Below are 24,973 nucleotides of genomic sequence, written 5' to 3'. Positions count from 1 at the left end.
TATCAAAGAAGAAATATGAATTAGTATTGTTCTCAAAGCTTTATTTGTATAATCTACTTTGGTTTTTACTTAATCGAAAAAGATAATTGAAGTTATGATGAGTAAGACATTACTGACAGTCTTTGACCGGATTGCAACAAAGTAACACGTTTCATCTGGCACCGTTATCACGTTGTCTTGTTTGCTCTGCATTAAAACTACAAATGTGTCCGTGGACGGTGACGCTCGGTCGCGCATTTATGACGTATGCGCGGAGGGATCCCAGCTTGTCAGAACCATGGCCAGAGCGCTGAGAGGCAGTGAACGCTAGTCGTCTGTTGAACGTTAGTTCGGCCGCAGAGTAGGACGGAGACGCTCACGCCGAGAAGAAGTGTTTGCGGCCAACATTTCCCCAAGCCAATGTTAACTTTCGGATAGTGCCGTTTGCTAGACTCTCTAGCGTGTCGGGGGCTAGCTTTCCGTTGACCTGCCTGTGTTCTGCAGTGGAAATAGCAAAAAATGTCGTCTCCAAGTCCGGGCAAAAGGCGAATGGACACCGACGTGGTGAAACTGTATCCTTTTTACAACATAAACAAGCCTTATTTGTCTCCTTGGCCACTTTTGTGTGTGGAGTTATGATCCGAGTTAACGTTCTATTGACGTTTGTCCTGATGTCTTAACACACATAGAGCCTCCATTGTCACTGACTAGTGTTTGTGTAAACAACATTTTGTTATCCAAGCATAGCCTATATGTAACCTGGGTACCATTTAGGTCATTTAGTTGACAATTTAACTTTACGAGCTTTCATCGTCCAACATGTGTCATTTTGTACCGCCAAACTATCGTAACATTGGGGTTTATTGTTTAGCTCGCTGGTCTTGTGTTCAAAAATAACTGCAGCAGCTCGAGCAGATGCTAACGTTGCTCAGCCCATTACAGGAATGCCTTTCATTTTGTGGATGACACATTTCACGTTACAAGGCTCGAATAAAACAACCGAACTGCAACGGCTTTGCCCTGCCTGCTGTCAAGAGGATTTGTGTCAAATTTCGCCTCTTTTTACACGTTGGAACACCAGCTTGTTTACATAATGCACAGCGGACGTCAACTGAGAACGCTGCCTGTTTTGTCTTTTGTTCCAACACTCCTTCGGCAAAGCGCTGCCTGTTGTGTGTTTTAATAGAGATCTTGACGAGCGTGCTTAAAAAGGTGTCGTTTTCGAAGAGCCCTCGCGCAGCTGTCACTTGAAATGCTAGCTCGTAGCTTGTGTGTTAGCTTAGCGAGCTAGCGACAAGTCTTGTTGGTTCGGTTTTTCAACATCAAAATGGCCACCTGATCACCCGAGGCTCGCCGTAATGTACTTGTGGAGCCGCCTGGCAAACGCAACACAAGCCAACGTGTACCTTTTACTCTTATCACCATTTATTGAAATATTTGTTGCAATGGAGGTGACCCGTGGCCGGCAGGTGAAGGTGCACTGCAGGTGTCGCGAGGCCAACTTTTCACACATCTTGCCAGCTTGTGGTCAAGTCGTTTTGTCAATGTTTGCTCGGTTTTTTATTATTATTATTATTATTGTCTTTTATTTGAGTGCTGACAGCTGGAACAGTTTTTTAGTCCACCATATCTCACTCCAGCCCGTGTACTGTTCTCGAAGCACAGTAGTTTTTTTTTTTTTCTTTTTTTTTGGTTTTTGTTTTTGTCCCAGCACAGTGGAGCCTCATCATTGGGTGGGCTGTTACCAGACAAAAAGCACATGAGGGAGGTGCTTAGAACAGCTGATGGGATGGCAGCAAAGCTTAGTCAGATGTGTGCCTTCCCACTGGGCTGCTCCTAATAAGAGAAAGTTGTCTGGGAAATGTATGTATGTAATCAAGCAGGGTCATTTTGTGTTATATGTCAATGTAGATTTGTTTAACCCTGCTGGCAACGCACAACCTTAGTGCAACTCCTCTCTTCCTAGAAGGGGGGAAGAAAATCAGGTTTTCCCCACCACCTGCTCACTTCCCCTCACTGGCATGTGCAGGACTCATGTGCAGACTGTGCCATCTTGTCCTTGCATCACCCACTTTACTACGTAACCAAACCCAGAAAGGCATACCGCGCTTTTAATTTGCCACGGCAGCCACCGGAGAGCTGGGGAATCTAGAGCGAGGACCGTGAGGGAATACCTGAAAATGAGCGTCGGACTGACCTCGGCGTGTCGTTTGGCCGGATCTGAGCGCTGAGATTTGTTCCAAAGCCAGGCCCATTGATATTGCCTGCTGTCTGCTGACATTCCAGTCACATGACATCTTGGTACTATTTTAATAAAATTGGTTTAAACTGACGCCACCTCCTTTGCAACATTGAATTCAACATTGTTTTGTATTGCCCTCCATATATTTTGCACATTTTACCATGCCTTGTAGCAAGTATTGCTAGCAGAATTTTGATTGTGTGGTTAACAATTCGAGAGAGGATGTTTTTGTTTTGTTGGTTTTTTAATATAAATTTGTATGTGTCAAACCCACTGTCTTTACATTCACCTCATCATATGGGATTGAGGTTGCTCACTTTATAGGTTTCCATTGCTATTATTTGCACTTATTCATTGCCTGCTCGCTTTACACGCGCTTTCTAGCAGCCAGCTGCTGGAATTCGAGCATAGGTTGACCACAAAGGACTTAAGCCTATGGTCAATGCGAGTTGTTGTGGTGTCTGGATGGTGGAATTTGGCAGTAGAGAATGGGGCGGAACAGATACGCTTCTGCTGCGATTCATGCAAAGTTAATATTAATAACTTTAATATTCCTAGAAATATGCTGTTAAAGGTTGAGATTGTTACATTGGTGATAAATGTCAAAACTTTTGACGCCCAACAAAGGACCAGATCCTTTTCAGGTCTGTAAACTGCACTTTTCTGGTCCATTCTCAGGGAATAGAATTTGTTAGTTCCCTGTTGAAATGTCATTATCTCACAGCGGCTGCATAGACATTGTATTCTACCTTTCAGTCACTGCTGGAAGGTCTTGGAAATGATTGTCTAGCAGTTCTGTGAAGCATGGCGACTCGCAATTTATATTCAGCACAGTGGGGAGTTGAGGTCCAAGTCTCACTGCTCCCCCCGGTCTCCCTCGTGACACATTTGGGGTCTTTTGTTAGTTATTTTTGTGTCCCTAAAGGTGAGTGCGACCGTTCCAAAGCGCATCCTTTATCCTTTACGTCAAGTGTCCATGCAGCGGTTTGCCCTGAAGCGTCTGATTTATTCTCAGTCAGGGGTCTGTTTCAACATTTTTGTTTGCCGCCCCCCCCCACTCCACACAGCTCTCTCGCCCACCTCCCTCCTGAGGCTGAATGCCAAATCGGTGTTTTATCCACTCTCCACTTGGTCATTCAGCCCCCATTGTTGAGCTCCTTTAAACACGACATCCGGATAGCATCAGCGGCCCCAAGTCCTTTTGTTGTTAATGCGACCTCAGCCTCCTGCCAGCGGCTAAGTCCAAGCCACAGGCGCTGAAGTTGCACACGACCAAAAGAAGGGGAGTGAGGGCAGGTGTTGTCAGACTGTGATTGATTGATTGACTGGGCAGGAGCACGATGAACGTGTGAGATCAGCGGGTGGGGAAGCTCTGCTCGCTTAATCTTGATTTTCATTACGTGTACAGACGTGAAAGCGGGGCCTCGGGATCTGTCAGACTTTTTGGGTTTTAAGATAGAGGTGTCCAAAAAGTTACACCATGGATAACTGGTTTGTGGTGGCCAAGTGTTAATAGCGACGTCGCTCTTTGATCCTTTGATGTCGGCGCTTCATGTCAATTGTGTGAAGCAAAATTCACAAAGCGGTGGATTGTTCACCCATTAACAGGGAACGTGAGCTTGTTTTACACAGTTGTGAGACAGGTTAGTTTTAACCTACTTGATGATGCGTTGTCACTGTCGTAATCCTCAAAATCACGATCTAGCGAGCGTTTGCCTTTATAGTAGTATTTGGTATGAGAGGCTACCTAAATAGTATCAAAGAACATGGTAGAAAGTTCATTAGGTGCTTGCTAATGCACTTACACGAGTTGAGGTCTGCCCTTTTTGTTAATTGTTCATTCATTATTAGCATAAATGAGTACATCTTCAGCCCGCCACACACCGAGGCACGCAGCCAAAACCGACTGAACTGTCGCGCGGTGTGCGGGGTTTGGTAACTAGTTTTCGTGAGCCAGTAATTGTTGTTGCAGAAGGTTACAGTATCTACACTATACATAGATTGTGTTTTACAATAAAATTCAACTATATTCAGTTTTATACTTACCTGTGGCAAGAAAGCAAAACGTGGAGAGTCTCTGTCACCGAAATCTACGGGTCAAGTCCGTGAATAGGGTGATCAGTCATTGCCAGCAACCGCTCAAAATATCCTCTCTTTTTTTTAATCGCCTGTTTCCTGGCAATCAACTTCTTCCTTGACATTCGTGCTGTGTTTTTGTGGTTAATTTTTTTAAACAGTGCAGTATACTGTATTTGGAGCCTCAAAACCCAATACTATTTTTTTTGTAGTGGTTTGTTAAAGTCTCGTTCGGCCGCGTCACTCTGAGCGCAGCGGCCCTTAGGAGCGCTCTGTTTCGTCATCGGGCAGGATGATGACAGCAGTTCAGTACTTCTGGCCAAGGAGCAAGGCATCTGAAGCCAGTAGGAGGTTTGAGGCCCTTTCAGTTAATCCCGCAGCACGAACAGTGACGCTGGTTGTATGCATGGCTGAGTTCTCTCACAAAAACAGATGGACTGAAGTTCCTTTCTTTGTTTTGTTTTTTCAGCCGGCCTCTGCCATTCACTCTCAAGCGTGGCTTCTTCAATTCAAGGGATTCAAGATAAATAAGCACACTGGATCATTAATTTAGCATACAGGCCCTGTTAAGTCGGTATTGTGAACTCAGTGTTGGTGTGTCATGTGTGTCAAATGACCTCATCACCCTTTGTCTGTCTTATCTTTATGTGATCAAATCATCTGTCTTTCTAGAATTTAGGCTCATCAGCACTTTCATCAACATGTCTGTGTTGAAATTCCTGCTTGTTCTTTAGTCCGTGTTAACATGGCGTCTGTCTGTGAGCTCATTATACAGTTGCCTCAGATTCAAACTGGAAGTTCTCCTGAGCTGCGATAATTAACCATGCTATTGTTTGTTTGTTTTACTTGCCAGACCGTGCTCCCTTTTGCCTTAAATACACTTTTGATTCAGCGAAAGGATCGAGAGGAGGAGTGGCAGAGGCAATCACGTTTGATTGTGGTGGGTGGGCTTTCATTTCTCACCGGACAAGACAAAGACGTGAGCCCTTGCATTGCTGTGCTCCTGCAGCTCTCATACAGGGAGGGCTCAGCCAGGCCTGTTCTAATAGAGACTGAATTTGCATGGTAATGCTATTAAAATAGCTTGGGTTTTCCATGAAGCATTGAGCGGGGAGCTGTTGTTTTGTTCAAAATTACAGTTGGCGGGGGATTCTTTCCCCTTAAAAGTGAAAAATGTCCCTTCTGCATCCAGTGCATCTCTTAATTGCTGCAAAACATCAGCGTTGAGCCATTGGGGCTATATTGCCATTGATATGTAAAACCTGCAGCGAGGTTCTTTTTCATGGACCACACATGCTGATACCAAATGGGTTGATTTGATCAGAGCTGGAAGTGTAGAGGACTGACAGTAAAGGAGAAAAAAAAACAGTACAATACAGGTCACTGCTCCTGCTGCAGTCACATGTGAAACTAACTTGATTACTGGCAGTTATCGGTATTACTTGAATAACGGTAATTCTACTTTCAAGTTTATGGTACTTGTTTTTTCCTGAACGCTTGAGGAAAATAATCACATCAGGTACTTGCAGCTAGATGAGCTCCACTGCAAGGTTTGTTTGGGAGAAAAAGTGAGGACAACTGGGTGCAGACTTGGCCCTCTTGCTGTGCACAACGGCTGCCCGGGTGACGGCAGGCAGCCGGGTGAGCTGAGAACAGACGGGACACGCGGCGACAGTGATAAAACTATCGGCTGTTGTGCAAACCTGTCCAATTCCCATTCGGGAATCGGAATAACCGGCAGCGTGTCGTTGCAGCGGATATGTGTCCTTCAAGCAGACCCTCCAGATTATTGGGTTTAGCAAATGGTCTTGGGTTTGACAGTTGAGCCCCCTTTCCACCAAACTGGACAGTTCTTACCAAACCAAACTGTCACTTCCGAGTAGTGGCGCCTGAGACCAGAGTTTGACTGTAAACATCTGGGTGTAAATCGTAAACGCGAGCGAATGGTCAGGTGGGTTTGTGGATGGCAAATTAAGTCTAACTCCCACTAGTGGCACTCTTCCTCACTGTTCTTTGCCGGTCTGCCCGCTTTTCAGAACGCTGAGTGAAGGGCAGCGCAGGGCGCAGAGTAATCTGTTTAGCTCGCTCTGTCCCGCATTCCAAAGATGCACTGCATGCGTTTGCATGTGAGCAAATTGAATTCTCCTCGGGGGGCAGATGAGCATTGAGTCAATTTTGCCGTGGAAGGTGACGGAGCCACTCTGTCGTGATACTGTATTTGCTTGAACTGTAGTTTCAGTTTAGCTCAAGTTTGACATAACACAACAGGCTTTAACGGCATCTGTCATTGTTATTAACAAAGTTTATAGGTAGTAAGGCTGCAGATGTTGAACAATTTAGAATCAATTATTCTAATGATTATCCCATTGATTAATGAGTAATGGGATAAAAAATTTATTTTGCATTATTAAATAAAATGTGTGTGTGTGTGGTGCAGGTAGTGTCGTCCACTTGGGGTCGTGCCCTCTCGTTCTATGCTTTAATAACTGACTTTGAATGTTTGTGGCTTTAAAGGGCGGGGCCTGGCCTTGGTGAGTGATGTGTGTGTCAGCAAATCAGAGTGTAGAGTTTGTCCCTAATTGTACGATCTACTCTAATGTACCCCGTAGGGTTGTAGGTTGGGTACAACTAGAGTTACTTGTACCAAAAATTTTCAAGATACAGTATGTACCACCTCAGGTCCTTGTACCCCTAAAGGTAGGCTGATGTTTTTTCTGCGAGTATATATCTCTGTGTCGGTAGCTTGTTTGTATGTAGCACGTTCGCTTCCATTTTTCATTCCAGTAGACATGTCGCTGCTATCTTTTTTTGGAAGAGGAAGCTCTCGCATGCTCGTGGACAACTGCGATACTTCCTGCTTTTCATCTGCAAGGCCTTGTGATTGTACGTTGTCGCCCTAACCCGCAAACCCTGGCTGTCTTCCATCACCTATGCGCGACTTCAAGTAGTTAACTCTTGAGACATTTTAGTATTTTTAAACCCAATAGTTGTGTCTGCTAGTAGATGTATTCAGAGAGCTGCAAAAAAAAAAAACACTCGTCAATTTATTTTCCCTTTGCCTGGTTACCACTGCTTTTGTTTGGACTTGCCGTTGAGTTGTCGGGGTTCAGTTTGGTGTTTCTAAAAATATCACGCCGATCATGTCCTCACACATTCAAACACCGTGGCTGAACAATTTCAGACACAGGATGGAATATTTGAAATACGTTCACTGGAGTATATCATTTTATTTCTGTACCTTAAGGCTTCTAATCGGGGCCACTCTGGTTCTGTAATCCTTCTGTTATTTGCAGGATCCTCTCTAAAACTGTCATGACACAGTTATACTGAAGTGGAAACTTTTTTGACTCGTGTTGAAATGTTTGACTTGTCATCCATAGGCCGCATAGCAAAGCGATGATGTCATTCAGCCTTCAAGGGAAGATGTCTTTCTCTACCGTTTGCCATCACTCGTTCACCTTCTCTTCATTCCCCCCTGTTCTCAGCTCGCAGCTTTGTTGGCTGACCTTATTCTGCCCCCGTTTTTTTTTTTTTTTTGCTTTTGGAGCACTGCAGTCCTTCATCTTTGATTTCAGCTAAAGTGCATTCGCGGTGGCGGTGCATAATGAGCAATGCCTTTACATGCTCGCTTTCGGCCATCACGTGATGTGTTCTTCAGTCGCTCGGGGGACATCAAGCAGTCCTTTATGTTATTCAGTAACCTCTCATTTGCTGCCTTTTTCCTGCTGGAGCAGCATCTTGGATAAGGCCTTAAAGCTTCCATTCCATGTCAGCTGGTGGTCACAGTTATAAATGCTACTTTAGAAGGGACTTTTATAAACTGATATTGCTTTCCGTGGTAGTAAATATTTGTAGGGATGTAGTGTGATTGAAATGTGGTGTGTCACTGTGATTGAGACAATGATGCAATTTGCCTATCCCTCATTTTGAAACTAAGAAAACAGAAGATGAGGTGGTTTTAAAGAAATGTAATTTGCCTTTTGACACAGTGCCTGTCTGCCATATTTGTTTTCCATACTTTGGAAGATGTTGGTCAAGATGGGATATTTTTAAGGAATGAAAATAAGACTGTCTACGCCACATGCATAAACACTATTTGCAGCATATTTATACCCTGGAACCTCTTTGAAAAAGTCAAACTGTGGTCGGTGAGAGATAAATGTTTAATTGTAGCAGAGAAAGTAGTTTGTCAGGCTTCTTTTTTTTCTTTTTTTTTTAAAGCTAGTGCGCCACATGTTTTTCAGAAGCTTATGAAGTTTGGCACATACATTTTAGATGAGGGATTGCTTCTGTTTCGGTCAGACGTTGTGTGTGTTTGGATGAAAAGATAATGACACTCGGTGCAAGCCACAGATTATGATTTATCTATACTAATCCAAGGTAAGGGAGAGTGAGGGTGTAGCACAGCGTATAATTCGTTGTCGTAGCTTCCAAACAATAATGAATGTACCTTACTTAAAGAAGCTATTTGAAAGTACTTTAACTTGTCACTCTTAAGCCTTTTTAATACACATATCTTGAACAGAATCCAGCAAATGTGCCACAATTGTGTGTACTTTCACACAGATACATGGCATCCAGCATTAAACTTCACACTCAAGTCCCAGCATTGGACAATATTGTTTATACAGAACAATAAAATGTCGAAAAAGGCAGAAAATGACAGATTTTACAGGCAGTGTAAAAGACCTTTGCCCTCCCATTAATTTGTTTGCACATTTCGGTTGACCTAAAAGTTCATGATTGCTTCGTATATATGATCTGGGCACTTTGACAAGGGTCTCTCAGCTGAGCGTAATAACTGTTTGCCAAGTCCCACTGATGGTGTAAACCACACCTCGCCTTGCAGCTTTCTCTCATAGGTCCGTCCCATCCCCCAACTTTAGGGTGTTACACACGAGTGATTTCACATTTGGCAAGAGATTACCATGCTAACATGTCCCAATCTCTTGACTTCCTTAGAATGTCGCGGCCTGGCGTCTGGACCCGGTCCAAAAGCAGTGACACGTTAGCTGGCTAGGGTCAGGGATTTTGCTCGCTTTGGCCAGATCTTAAAATAACCCCTCAGTTTGATTTGACCCTTTGGGAGGGGCAAGAGGGGTCAGCGCTTAAAGCTAATGGGATACACACTCGACCAGTACTGACAAGCAAGCTGGTACTGTGTGTGCTGCTCAAGGGTCTTTATGGCGTCTCCTTGTTAATACTTTCATTAAGTCACTTTAAAAAAACAAAAAAACAACAACCATTGATTTATGTTTGCAATGCAGTGGCTATTGATTGTGAATTATCGTCCTTAACAGCCTATCAGCATCGAAAGCAAACATGAAGTCACCATCCTCAGCGGACTCAACGAGTTTGTAGTGAAGTTTTTCGGACCACAGGGAAGTAAGTAAATACTTACTTTTATATGCTTTCACATAAATATTGTTTGCTTATTAATCGCCCTTGTCTCGATGATAAACACGACATCTGATGTGCAAGTCATTAACTGCCAAGTGGAACACAAAGCGGTTGAACTCAAGTTTATATTGACCCCCTGCCTGAGTATATTGAGGAGGGCGGCCAGGCTTTGAGGGGAGTTTGGATGGGAAACGCAGGAAATGAAAAAGTCCTCTGACTCTGTGTGTGTGTGTGTGTGTGTGTGTGTGTGCGCGCGCGCGCGTCTCCCGCTCTGTTTCAGCGCCGTACGAGGGCGGCGTGTGGAAGGTGCGAGTGGATCTGCCTGACAAATACCCGTTCAAATCGCCATCAATAGGTAAAGAGGGTCGCCACCAATGTAACAGTTTCATGTGTTTGTTTTTTTAAGCTTATCCTCTCTCTGATCACCTTTTTCAGGATTCATGAACAAGATCTTTCATCCCAACATCGATGAAGCGTAAGTATACACACAACCGGCAATGAATGAAGGAAACTGCGAATCTTGGCCGAGCGGGTTGTTTTTCTGGGCCTCATTAATCCAGCGCTTAGAGGGCCAGATCCTCTGAAAGACACCGTGGTCCATGACGGCAGGTCCTTGTCACGACCCCACTGACACACTTGTGTAGCTCTAGCAGCCATTTGCAGGGGGAAAAGGAAAGTGATGAGTAAATGTGTATGTAATGGGATCCAAATATGCAGTATTGAGTCCACAAAGGCCATTCTACGAGCTGATCGTGCGTGAAACATAAGAACTGTTTTGTTTTTCAGTAGTGTAGTGACACCCCTGTTCAAATGCCAGCTTTTTTTGCGATTTAAAACAATGACACCAAGATGAATCATTTCAAACTTTTTCCATCATTAGAGTGGCTTATAACCTGTAAAACTACATTTTGGGGGAAAAATGACGGGAAGTAAAAATAAACTGAGATCACGTGGTTGCACAAGTATGTAGACTTTTTATAGCCACTGCATGTAGAAAGCCACGTCCTTTCTAACAACATGCCTTCTCCTGCTCCAATCCAGGTCGGGAACGGTGTGTTTAGATGTCATCAACCAGACGTGGACAGCCCTTTATGGTGAGTGTACGGCTGTGTGTGTGTGTGTGTGTGTGTGTGTGTGTGTGTGTATGTTGCCACATTGCCTTAATCTTCTTAGCAAGGGGAGAGGTGAATACTGAAGAGGTAACACCCGCGCCAAGAAAGGTCAGAGCTCCTTTGTGGTCGAGATGGTTTAATGGCGGTCAACTTCAAGGCCCTTCTTACCACTGCCGCCGGCCATCTTTCTTGAAATGATTGCGGAAGTTGTGCAGCTGTTGCAGGACAATGCCACACAAGCGGCTTGACTGGGGAAGTGCTTGTTTTCCCCACAACTCACAAAGGTCCTCAGTGGCGACGCCTAGTAGACGAGAGCAGAACTGCAGGTGCTCTTAAATGGAAGGACCTCATATCATTTTTAACTTTACCTTAGCAGTGTTAGTTTTCTAGTTATGATGACTTGAACTCAACATGAATACAGTTGAACACTCTAATGCATTGTTAAATATATAAAGTACATAATATCCATAAAATGCAGGGCTAGTTGTATATTTGGTTAGTCTAATCCCATTGCCTTGATTCAACTTTTGTGGATTACTATGGCCTGGATGACCGATAATCTATATAGACAGAAGACAAAACACAATTTTTATCAAGCACTTTGGTATTTTTCATTGATATTGTGACAGTAAATTAAAAAGGACTTTGGTGATTATGCTATAAAGACACCTGCTAACGTACATACTAGCATGCAGTTTGAAAGCATAGTGGATAATGACGAGCAGGAAACTGAGCAGAGAAGCAACAAACGGCACATTTTCTCAGGGGCCTTCAAAGGGTGAGTAAAGCCACTTTATTTTAGTCGACTTATACATTGGATAACTTCTCTTGTACGACAGTCAGGATTTGAAATGTTACTTTAAGACCTGCTTCAAGTTCAACTTTGGAGGTCCCCACGTATTGACGTGGTTGTTTATTCCGTGCTCGCCAGATCTCACCAACATCTTTGAGTCGTTCCTGCCCCAGCTGCTGGCCTACCCCAACCCCATCGACCCCTTGAATGGAGACGCGGCCGCCATGTACCTGCACAGGCCAGAGGAGTACAAGCAGAAAATCAAAGGTTTGCAGAAGCGGGTGGGGGGGAAATAGCCATCAAATATCTCTCTTAAGGTAATTCATTGTAACGTGTTGTCGTTTGTGCCTGTGTGTGCAGAGTACATCCAGAAATATGCAACGGAGGAGGCGCTAAAGGAGCAAGAGGAGGGGGCGGGCGACTCTTCGTCCGAAAGTTCCATGTCCGACTTCTCTGAGGACGAGGCCCAGGACATGGAGTTGTAGTGGTGGACATCGTCGTCCTCCTGCACTCCCCCCCCCCCCCCCCACCCCCCTCCACCCCCCCACCCATAGAGACTATATTTGATTTCCTAACCCATGACAAAGCAGACTTATAATATTCATATTTAAACACCTTGATTTTTTATTATTATTATTATTATTATTACTAAACAAGGATTTTTATGAATATCTAGCCTCCTCCTCTCCCCTCCTGGCATCTCTTCATCCTACTCCCCATTATTTTTTTTCTTGTGTGTGTGTGTCAAAGGGGTTGTGGCGCTGCCCGCTGCAGGCAAAGACAGTATTTGAACAAGAGACGCACAATCACGCACAGGGTATGTCACCATGCTCACGGACGGATGTGATGCCGCTTTTGGATGCCGGTTCGGCAGTTACTCACTTTTTTTTATGTTACCCAAACAAACATCAAGCGTGTTGTCACTGCTCTGAGTGCAATTTGGATTCACATTTCACCACTGGCGATCCGGTTTCCCCTTTTTATTTTTTCCCCACTTTAATCCCAACATAGGAGGGAAGGAGACGAGATGTTTGGAAGTTTTTTTGGGTTTTTTTTTTTTTTTTTTTTTCCCCCCCCCCCCTCCTCCCTCTCGCTCTCTCTCTCTCTCTCTCTCTCTCTCTCTCTCCCCCTCTCCCTCTCCCTCTCCCTCTCTCTCCGCCCTCTTCCCAGCATTTGTGTGTCTACAGTATCAAACATGGCAGTCCAAGTGCTCGGAGAGGACCTCGCAATGTATTCCCCCTCCGAGAATGCAGTCGTGCGGATCCCAGCTCAACTTTCCCTTCTCTGTGCCTCGTCAACAACACCAACACCAACAAAAGGAAGGCGATCAAGAAAAAAAAAAAAAAAGCACATTTGGTACTTCTCTTCCTCTCTGGACAATCTACACGTAGATGGATGCTAACATATAGCTAGTTCTGGGTTGCAAGTTCTACAAATAGATAGCATTCCTATGGCTTTAGTCTGTTTTTTTTATTTTTTTTTTATAGTTAGTTGGCGTCTGTCGTGTGATATGTATAAGATGCTTCATTTGTACAGATGTTTCCTAGCGTAGTTCATCAGAAATGAGAGGCAAAAATGAAAGCAGGCACCACGTTTGTGTTGCATCTCCGGTACATTTAAAGTGGTTCGGTGTAGCAGGATGCAGGCTTATTTTTTTTAATGTTGATTTATGTATCCGCGCCCACTCAGGATAACCCAAAAAGGTCGTATGCAGATTCTCAGCTTTCTAATTTACTCTGGAAGCTGCCACCAAATGTTCTTCCCCCAACCTCTCCTCTTTTTTTTTTTTTTTTCTTCTTGCATTCTTAATCCTAATCACCAAGCAACAATGTTGTAAACTTCATGGAATAATCCCCTTCTCCTTGAAGAGAGTTTTTTGTTTTAAAAGTAATTCAGATTGGAATTCTTGGTTTTACCTTTGTGCAGTATTGTGCTGGACCTCTGTAATCCCACATAAAGGTTGTTGGATGAGAGGGGGGGAAAAAAGTGGCCCAAAAAAGAATTTATGATTTGCATCCTCTAAAAACAAAAAAAAAACAGCTCTGTTTATGTTAAAGTCCTACTTTTGTTTTTAAAGAAGCATTGTGCACCTGCTGGGTAATAAAGTGATCATATACTCAGCCTCAGCCTGCTGTTGGTGTTCAGAAGTCAACTAACAAATGCCTTTGTATCTCGTAAATTAATTGGAATTAATTCATCTCGTGAGGAATCTTCATTTTCAAACTGAATTAGGTTTTTATTACCTAACCAAATAAGTAAAATGTCTTCAGTGGCCCTGGTTGAAAAGTGTACCTCGACACATGACAAGGAGTTGACTTGTGTTGCGTTCAGAGAGCCTCCGTTGTATTTTCAGCACAGTGTCTACCTGTTGTGCACTTGCATGCACACCTTCCGTTCCTGTTATTACTTGTGCCATCACTTTTGGACATGTCAGGCCCACACATACACACAGCATGTACTCTTTGCTACCTAGTGTGTTTTATTTTTATTTACCCAAAAGGTGCATCCTTGGTTTGATTCACACCACCCCCCTCACTTGGCCTCCCCTCTGTCCCCCTCTTTTTATATTTTTATTTTTTTGACATTGTGAAGTGGGCATGCTTGTCAAAAAAAAAAAGATCAGGACAAATGCTCTCCATGAATAGGCATATAACCTCATAAATAGTGGTGTAAAAAATATACTGTTATAACTTCTCTCTTTTTTAATAAAACATTCAATGTGTTCAAAAAAATCTGTATTCTTTTATCGTATACACAGACCTATTTGTGGTATTGGTAATTGTATTACTTTTTTTTTTTTTAGATGCATGCTTGAAGTACTGATAATTTTTGATTTTTTTTTCTTTGTTTTACTTTTTAATCTGCATTCTTGACACATGGTATATATTTTTTATTCTAATTTGAAACTCGACTGGAACTATATTAGTATTTGTGTATTTTTTGTAATTGTAATTTAGTATATATTTTTTTTTACTACTGAAAAGATATTGGTGTTTACTTCTAATAAGTATTTATTTGTAATTGCGTTTTCTTTTTTTGTTTTGTTTTAGTTGCACCCTTGACCGAAAAAGTATTAGAGTTGTTCAATTTTCTTTTTTTTTTTCCTTCTCATTTCAAATCTTGACCTAAATTGTGTTTTTATTTTAATCTTTTTTTCTTTTTCTTTTTTCTCCCCCATTATTATTTGTCAAGACAAACCGGTACTTGAGTTGTATTTTTAAACTTGACCTAAAAGATTCCCCTCAAGGAAGATATTGAAGTACCAAGCTTGCCCACAAGATGTCGTCATATCTTCTCAACCACCCCACATCATCTTCGTGGGCCCTTCACTGGCCACTGAGGTTTGCTAATGTTTTATTATAACGATATGGCATATTTATTCAAGATCGTATGGTCATTTTTATGGTGGTGGTAGCATGTTGTTTTACCATTTTGTTGTAAACAACGTGTTATTATTTTTAACTTGACCTTATCGCCAGCGGGTGGCGCTTGGTGTCTATGTTACACCTGAACATGGCGGTGCTTGGTGACACCAGGAGGAGGAGAAATGTGGTGACATCAGGCGCTTTAATCCCTTCGAGGCAAAAAATGTATTCTGTCACGCATCAATCTGCTCCATTTCTGGTATATGATTTCCAACTGCTTGCCACCATTTGACGTCTTTTTCCTGTGCCCGGTTTTATCGAATCCGGTCGTCATGAATTGAGCTACACGGAAAATGAGAGCCATACATAGCATGTCTGAATAATATTATTTATCCAACTTGAAAATATTCGCCTCATTCAATACATCTTGGGAACTGTTTTCCACATCAACCAAATCCCTACTTTCCCCACAATTCCCCATTTTCCATGAAAAAAAAAACATCCCACTGAAATGTAAGGAGTTATTTCAAATTTAGCTCACCCTTCCATATTTCACAATTTACTCCATCATTTCAAACCATCCCAAATTAAAACTGTTCATCTCATTCTGCACATTTATGGAACAATTTCTTATATTCCCCAAATTTTCACTATTCAATCCCCAAATTGGGAGATCATCCTTCCACATTTCTTGCAACAAATCAAACCATTCCAACTTTAAAATGTTCACCTCATTCATGACAATTACGGCGCTATTTGTCATATAGGTTTTAATTCCAGTGCATTTCCTTTTAGCTTGAGTGCTTCAGTTTTTACACACATTTTCTACAAAATAATTGCATTCTCTATATTTAGTCTTATTTGACTATTCCTCTATATTATCTTTTCTTCATGATTAAATTATTTTTTGCTTCTCATTTGTGGTGAATTCACTTGCCACATACATAACTCGGTAAAGTATGAGTATGAAGCCCAAAACAAGTGACTCATACCTGCTATGGAAGAATTATTATTACAGTATGTTCTTAATATGCTTTAAACTTTTATTGTATTATTTTTCATTCAGCCTCCAGCTAATAGTTAACGCTTGGTTTTGATTAGAGAATTGAACAATATGTTTATGTCTGTGGTTAGTAGAGCTGCCTGTAATGGTTTTTTTTTAGTTAGGTTATTTAGTTTGCCTAAAGGGCCATTGTATTTGAAACCGCTCCCTCAACATGAGTTTGGTGCAAACTGTAGAGTATCTACAGCACATCCCTGAGGAACACCAGTCAGACTCTTTTAAAGTGCTTACGTCAATCATGGTCGTACATTTTGCATGTTATATTTGAATTATTATTCAATTTTTTTTGGCCTCCTTACCATACCTCGGCATCAGGATGAGGAGGGAGGAGCGCTGACCTCCAGAGGTGCAGCAACCCGACACGCTCAATGAAATATTTAAAGCTCCCCGTTTTCTCCGCAGTGCAGGACAAAGCCATGACGTAATGCCAAAGCCTCGCTCCGGCCCGTCCCATTGGTCCGCTTCACAGTGTTGGTGGTCATGTGACCCACGCTGATGCTGATGCTACTGCTGCAGCGGCGGCGGCGGCCTTTTAAGGTATGAGCCATGCCCTGAGGCGCCACCACAACAACAGCAGGTTGGAATCAATCGCAAGGCTTTTTAATGGAACGTTCGTGCACGGTTAGAATAGAGGGTCAAGTTTGAAGTGGGCTTTGTTTGACTGATGAGTCACTTTGAATAGTGCTGAGTCACTTCAGTGACTTGATTAGGGCTCAATTTACTAGTAGAACCGAATTACCTCAAAGATGCTCTTTACTAATAGATGACCCACTGACTGACCGCGTATTGTGTATTGCATTCTGTGTGTCACCATAATCATTGACATGTAATAACCAGAACTTAAAATGTAAATAACTTAAAATTATTTACAAATATACTTAGTTGTGTGTTGAATTTGAAAACAAAATGACAAACTCACAGAGTGTTTTTTTCTGGACATTAATTGGCATTATATCTTATTAAATTATCATATAGTACACACCTTAAAGTGGTTTTAATAGGCAAAAAGTCCCATATCAATAATAGGAGTAGTATTGGTTGTCTTAATGTCCCATTATACACGTACCAGAAATAACATGAGGCATACCTGGACAACTTGTTTGATACACTTCTTGTATTTGAATTCACTGTGTGCCTAATAAAGTGTCTTGAAGTGGATACACGATATCAGTGATTTTCAAAGTGTGGTGCGAGGACCACTAGTGGTACGCGAAAGAATCATTGAATCAAATACAAATAAGATGTACAACATTTAAAACATGTCATCAATCAAACATATTACATATGGCCTGTTTAAAGGTTTTTTTTTAAATCCAGTATCGTGCTTTTTTATTTAGTTTTTATTTAATTTAAAACATTTTTTTTAAGTACAGTTCAGTTGTCTTAAAGTGTGTCTTCTTTCCAAACATTTATTTAGGCACAATTTTGTATTCACCTTTTACATGCAATAATTGAATTGTTATTTAAGTGCATTTATTTTTATTTTCTCCCCCAATATTCATAAACCGTGTTAATGTTCATTTGGGGTGATGAGGCCTGCGTGTGTGTCATCGCACTTGATAGCATAATAAGCATGATTATTTCATGCCGGGTCTTGTGTCCCATCATTTGATCTTCACCTGTTCCACACACGAGCATGTTAAATATTCATACGCCTCCAACAGGTGATCCGAGGCTCGGGTGTCTCGCTCCCCGCGTGCAGGTGGGCTGCATGTCAGCGTCGCTATTCAGCCACTTTGGTAACCCCAAACCCTGCTTCCATCACCTTTTGAATATTACATTAACCTCTGCTGCCTCCTTCTGTGCAGGTATCCGGCTAATTAAGAGCAGCAGGTAAGTGGAAGATGAGGAAGAAGAGGATGATGAGGAGGAGGAGCGCCTCCATATAGGAGGCATCCTGACTGCATCGGAAGCATTCCGCTGGAGGAGAAGCAAGCGGATGAGGCCTCACTCACATCAGCCGCCTGCAGGTTGTATGTCTTTCTTCATCTTTCTCTCCGTTTCGATGCTGTCGTGAGCCATCTGGACGTCATTCGATCCTGCAGCATCTCAGGCCCGAGAAGCCTCAGCAGCATCTCATCCTGACAATGAGGGAGGAGGGGCACCCGGGTTCAGTATGTGGTGGCAAATTGTGCTGCAGTCTGCTTAATTGTTTGTTTCATCATCAAGAGATTAAGGAGGAGGAGGTGCTCATTATTGTGTTTTTGCGCACTGCATCATATTTTTCAAAAATTTGGGGTTGGAGGCTGCATGAAGGCCCTGTGTGCATGCATGCTGCTAAAAGGCCTTCACGAAGGCCTCTGTTCAATATTTAGCTATAATCTAGTAGGCACCAACTTTTTTTTTTTTTTTTTTTTTAAATGAGAGCGGCTTAATGAAGTATTATTTTGGGGGTAAATCATTACCTCATCGTCTGGCTTGTAAGTTACATCAGTGGTCACCATTTTAGTGACCCCTGATGTATAGGATGTGTTTCATATAGTCACATTTTTGTTCTCCAGAAAGCAGCAATTGTAATGAATGGATGAGGGCAATTTATACACTGATTAAAAAAAAAAAAAAGAAGTCATTTGAATTTATTTAATTGGAACATGTGCATCAGTTGCATGTGATTTGATTATTTTTGAAGAAAAGAGGGGGGAATTCTTTTTTACCAGATTTTCATCATGTGCAATCTAATTTTAAGTACTTTTTTTCCCCCAGTGTATAATTACAATACAGAAATATTATTCTGCAGATGAAATATAAACGTGAAACTATGCTTTGTTTGTTCACAATTTCATCTGAAAACAACAGAAATAATGTGTATTTATGTTGTAGAATTACAAAAAAAGTGTTTTTTGGGACACTTGAACAAATGTATGAAAGGTATGGGAAAAAAGAGGTGAAGGCGGTGTCAAGCGTCCTCGATGGAGTTGGGACAAACCAAACAAGTAAATAAACGGGGGTGCATAAAATTAGAAAACGCAACAAATCGTTTAATCCGAAAATGGAGGGCAGAGGCTGAATCGTGTCACGCACGTCTTAAATTAAATTATCAGCACATCGCATGGGGAACTTCTTCTTTTTTCTTTTTTCTTTTTTTCTTCAAGCCACCTGCAGAAGTGGGTTGCTCCGTTTATTGCGCATGCGCATTAAAAGAAAGGTGCACGCCAGGTAGAGGGGAGAGGGGAGGGGTGAGGGAGGGGTGAGAGGAGCTCGAGCTCGAGCTCCTCCAATTGACATTTGATACTCAGGAAGTTGACGACGCCGCTCGGATTCTTCTTTTGTCTCATTGGAATTGTGCGCTGCCGCTCGCGAAAACGCACAGCAGACACATTTTTTTTCCCGTTTGTTATGGTACAAATATTTGAACGAAAAACATGAATTGCAGATCAACAACATTCGAGTTGGCAACCCCCCCCCCCCCCCCCCCCCCCCCCAGACGACGCACCATCATTTTGGGGACGACACAAGCAGGTATGAACTACATTTTGCATTTATCACATTTTTCACCGGCACTGTCTTTTCTTTTTTCTTTTTTTTAATCAGTGAAAGAGGCTGCAAGCAACAACAAAGAAAAAAGAAAAAGCATTACATTTCACGAAATACAGGATTTAAATACAAACCCGTCGTAAAAGTTGTCAAAATTGCCATACAATTGCAATGAAGTGGTTATAAATGTAATTGTGATTATTTCTTCGTTATTTTTCTTTTCTTTTAAACATAACAAAAAAAAGAGAGCTTCACGTTTGAATTGCGTTGCACCTGTTATTGCACCTGCACTGGAGCACTGTTATTAACGCTAATGTCATTTGTACATTTGCGCAATATTCATGGTATTAAAAGGATGACAGCATTTATTTATTTCTTTGTAATTATTATGCGCAAAGCAAATTTGAATACGTGCTTAATTGTGGGTCCGGAGGGGGACGATTTCAAGGCCCCAGTTGTTTTTCGCCTTTAAATGCAAAGTTGCACGACACGAGCGATAAATCCTCCGGAAATAAGCATTGAAGTTGTGGGGGACAAATGCGATTAAGGGAAGGAGGGGCTCTGGAGCAGCTCCAATTAACGATGGCACGTTATATATATATATATATATATATATATATATATATATATATTTCAAAATAAAAGTTGCAAAAGAACCTGCTGCTCCACAGTAACGACTAAAGGATTCTTATGTATATTTTGTTGAATGTTAATCTGCAACATTATCGAGGTAGAATGAATTATTATTATTTTTATTTTTTTTAAAAAAAGCAGGTATTACATTATTATTTGTGATGTAATTAGAGGCAACAGAAACCTTATTCCCCCAAGAATATTATGGGTGACGTCATGACCATAGGACATAACTGAATAATGTGATTTTGCTCAATTATTTTCATAATTGACACCGCAGTTCAAACAAACCTAATGTCATTGTCAGCCTATTAAAACAAGCTTTAAAGGACAAGCGCTTCTTTGGGGGCCTAGTTTTTAGTGCTATTGATTAGTCCATGCAGGAAATGGCGAAGGGAGCCATTTGGGGCGTCTGAGGAATCACTTAGCGCGCAGTTCGGATGGCTAGGATCAATGGACTGGGTGAGCCAGATAATGGCCGCGCAAAAAGGGGTGGGGCGTCCAGGGCGTCCAGGGCGTCTGGGCCCCCCGGATCGGCGTCTTGAAGTCAGGAGACGAGCGTCACTGCAGGGCTTGCGTAGCGGAAAACGGGAACGATAGCTCGATGCGCAGTCGCCATTTTTGCCGTCGACTTGCCGCAGTGTCCTCGATCGACCTCGACGACGGCGGCCATTTTCTGGGATCGGCCGCTCGCCTCTAGGCCGGAACGGAAAACGATCGAGTCTTTGATTACATGAAGTTAATTTAACTGATCAAACTCAATCGGGCAAAATGTTATTTTCCATGTTTCCGAAAATGTTGAGCTCATGGTCCCTATTCTCATAACCACAAGGGGGCGTTGTATTTAGGGAATTGTTTTGATTTTGCTGTGACCTCTATCCTAGATTCTCTTCGTTCTTTTTGCCTTTTATTTTCAACATCGGTATTTCATTAGCCTCATAGCATAATTGCCTAAATCAACCATTTTCAAAGTGTGGTACGCAAGCTCCCACTAGTGGTAAGCGAACGAATGACTGGCCAAGTACAGTTCAGTTGTATTTAACTTTTAACTTCAATACATTTGCATTTCATCTTCAAGAACTTTTTTATTTTTAAACATTTAAGTCCTTTTTGAAACTTGTATTTGCAATACAATAAATCATTATTTGAGTGCAGTTTTTATTTTTAGTGTCCTATACTGTACTAAAGTCCCACTGTATAGTGGGACTTGGAGAGCTAAGTGTTTTTTTAGGTGGTGCTTTTTTTTTTTTTAAGTTTGAGAACCACTTTCCTAAGTCATTTCTAACTTACTGTAACAATATCAATGGAAAAAAAAAAAACAGAATTGGCTTGCTAAAAATTGTTCTTTCTGGTTTTCCAAAATCGTTCAAATATGACTCAAGCAACGATGCTTTTAGGCTAACAATTTTGTAGCGACCATTGATGAATGTCAGTCAAGATTTGGTTTTAATCATTATCAGTTTGGTTGTTTCGACCCTGATTTTCGACAAGTTAGGCCAAAATTTACAATTCAAAGTAATTATTAAGAATTATGAAGCTGTTTATAACTTTTGAAATTCACTTTAAAGGCCCTCATTAGCATGCAGCAGTCCAAAACGGTGCCCTGTCTATTTGTTGGACTTTACTGGTTCTGCCCGCATTGGTCCACACCGTTTGACATCTGCTCTGCTCTTCTCTTCTCTCCAGGTTTTTCTCGGCAGTCTGAGTCTGCTCCCGGCGGTCTTGACAATGACTCCTGTTCTGTGTATGGCACTGGTAGAATTCACTGTGAGAGCTCACTATCAGTGAATTACCATAGGGCCATAAACAGAGCAGAGAAAGAACCACTGTGGCCCGCCGCACACTCAGGTGGGCGTCTCTTCTTGATGCGTCTCTGTGACAGCAGCACCGAGCTCGCCTTCTTCTTCTTGTGCCCGTTTTGGCACTAGCACATTTTTGCTTCTGTATATATGCTTTGAGCAATTATGTGTAGTGCCAATATGGGAAAAGACAGATATGCGTCACTGTTTCCGTATTTTGGTGGACTCACGAGGCTGATTCCCTCTTCAGGCAGCTCTCTGGTGGTGTTTGGCAATGGTAGAACTCACACTGGTGAGCTAGAAGGATCCGGTGGTTCTAGACTTGCCAACTACTGCTCGAGAGCCTCCACCTGCAAGAGAGAAAAAGAAAACCAAGACCCCCTCCTCCGACCCACCCCGTGCTGCGTCCTCCCTCCAGTCCCAGGTCAATGAGTGAGTGGCTGTTGGTGGTGAAGGGCGGGGTGACGCTCTGTTCTTCCCCTGCACCCCACAGCCTCATAGCTCCCCCCTTTCCAGGAGGACAGTGAACGCAACATGCCACTAACACGACCAATCCAGGTAAAAACCCTTTTTTTTTTAGCTTCTCAGAATAACAGAATGCAAAACACCATAGACGGATAGCACCAATAGTCGCAATGTTATAACCCGTTAGATATTTGAACACATTTGGTGCATCAACAGATGTAGACAGACAATATGATAATACTCACAGGGATATATCTTCTTCATCCTCTGTGATAAATGACTAATATCATGGCAGTTTGCTGAGTCACCGTAGTTGTAAAAGTCTTCTTTGTTTGTGTCTTCATGAAACAAATCAAATCAAACTTTATTTATCGAGATTACTTTTCATACGATGATATGCATCTCAAAGTGCTCTACATATTTAATACATTTTTGGGGGTGTTTCGGGGAGGGTGGGACGGATTAATGGAATCACAGTTCATTTCGATTGGGAACGACGATTCGTGAAATGTGTTTTAGTTAAGAGTGTGGTCACGGAGCTAAGAAACTTGTATTTCAAGGCACTCGTGTATTTCGGTTTTAAAACGTTAATATTAGTATAGAATATGTATAATTTAAATATATATTGAAGTACTTCATATTTTTTATTAAAAATCTAATTATTTTAAAATAGTATTTTGGTCATGTTGCCAAATGAGCTCACTAAAATATTAGAAACAGCTCTTGGTGTACCTAATGAAGCGTTACTGCAAAAATATGGTCTAATTCTTGGAAATGTATGCAAGTTATTGTCAAAATTCTGCTCCAATGTAAAGCGCACTCGTGATGACAACTATCAAGTGTGTGACATGTGTGGAGATGGTTTCCATGGTTACACAGGATAAGCGGAGGATATGAAATTGAAGCCATTTAATGAGTTTTTGAGAGTCGAACACATGATAAAGCAAAAGCGCACTCCACTTGGATGTTGAGCTCCCGCTGCCTCTGTTAGCTCTGTGGCATAATTGGCAAAGGGTACGGTGTCATCTTACCCTTCCCCTTTCATTGCGGCCTTCCCCACTTTCCTCCTCCTCCTCTTCCTCCCTTCCCAAAGAAAAGAGTGGCTTTCCCGAAGCGCCAAAGCAAAGCATGGTGGTCTGTACCGTGAACATTTAAAGGCCTATAGTACATGCATATATCTGGGTCAGGCTCTGATAATGTAGGTGACAGCGGGATGTGGGGATTAAACCTTCTTTCTGCCTGTGCATAAATCCCAAGCTTTAGAGGCTACACTTCCTATTCAGCTAATATTATTTGCATTGTTAGCCGCCTTCGAGCTCTATAGCTGCGGTATATTTATTACAACAACGCAGGCGCTGCACCATGTGATGATTGTATTGTGCACAATAAACACTTGCAAAGAAAAAAAGAGTGATTCATTGTATCCCTCTCTGCATCCAAGTGCATTGTGGGCCATTACTCCAGATGGGCCGCGCAGCTCGGGTTACACCGCATTTTTCAACCGGCCCCCCCTCCACCACCCTCCCCCCTTGTCGTCCTCCTTCCTCCATATCTCTCACACACATTTATCCACACTGGCTGGCGGGGAGACAGTGCGCCGCCTGTTCTACCGGCATTAGTGCAATGAGATTATCGTTACGCACTGTCTGGACTGGCGAGTTGGGAAAGGTGAGGATGCCATTATTAGGCTTGCTCGGGATGAGGGCATTACGGAGCCAAAAGTATTGGGACACACCTGACGATTCCACAGCCGAGGCCGTACCTCACTCCTCAGCAAAAGCTAGCGTGCATGAAAAACAGATGGTTAGATTGCAAAATGCAGGGAATTATTTGGAATGTTCACGTGAGACTGTAAGAATCACAATCATTGTCATCGTGGAAAAAAATCTGAATCAGAATCATCTTTATTTGCCAAGTATGTCCAAAACACACAAGGAATTTGTCTCCGGGAGTTGGAGCCACTCTAGTACAACAGACAACAGTCAATTTACAGAACACTTTGGAGACATAAAGACATTGACAAAAAACAATTGTGCAAAAAGATGCAGAGTCCTCGAGCACTTAGACCAGTTCGAATGACTAATATTGCAATAGTCCGGTGCAATGACCATTGTGCAAAGGGCGCCGAGACTTCAAGGAGTGTATGGCGCTTTAAAGTGACGAGCAGTGCGATCATCTGGGACGATGTCGGTTGTGCAAATGTTACAGATACTCCCCAATCAGTGTGCAAATGGAGCAGATGCTACTCTGGCATGAGTGGCCAGTATATGCAAATAGTGCAGCATGGCGAGACAACTACAGTGAGTGCACGAGTAATACATAATTGGCCCCACAGAAATGTGACAACGAATGTGTGTAGTTGTCCATCCTGTCATAGTGGTTATTTTAAAAAGTGACCACCACAATTGACCACTTCCATAGATTCTTCTTGTTTCACTTCCTCTATAGTGTCACGGGCATGTCCAAAAAACCCTCTGAAAGGTCCTTCTTCAGTCATAAAAACAGTTTTGATTGATCCAAAATGAAGTTTATTGCATATTAGGACGAAAGCTGCAGGAGATGGTGCATCCTC

At 42.2% G+C, this 24,973-nt stretch overlaps 1 protein-coding gene across 1 annotated transcript; it reads left to right on the top strand.

Moving 5' to 3' along the window:
- Positions 1-266: 266 nt before the first annotated feature.
- On the top strand, positions 267-13,722 carry ube2h (ubiquitin-conjugating enzyme E2H (UBC8 homolog, yeast)). Its single transcript, XM_061667743.1, has 7 exons — positions 267-551; positions 9,606-9,682; positions 9,978-10,052; positions 10,133-10,172; positions 10,739-10,791; positions 11,741-11,869; positions 11,963-13,722. The coding sequence occupies exons 1-7, from the start codon at positions 499-501 to the stop codon at positions 12,085-12,087; spliced, it is 552 nt and encodes a 183-aa protein (XP_061523727.1). The 5' UTR covers positions 267-498; the 3' UTR covers positions 12,088-13,722.
- Positions 13,723-24,973: the final 11,251 nt, after the last annotated feature.

This window comes from Phycodurus eques, chromosome 22 (assembly GCF_024500275.1).
Source record: "Phycodurus eques isolate BA_2022a chromosome 22, UOR_Pequ_1.1, whole genome shotgun sequence".
Lineage (NCBI taxonomy): Eukaryota > Metazoa > Chordata > Actinopteri > Syngnathiformes > Syngnathidae > Phycodurus > Phycodurus eques.
This window is presented reverse-complemented; position numbering and strand designations above follow the sequence as displayed.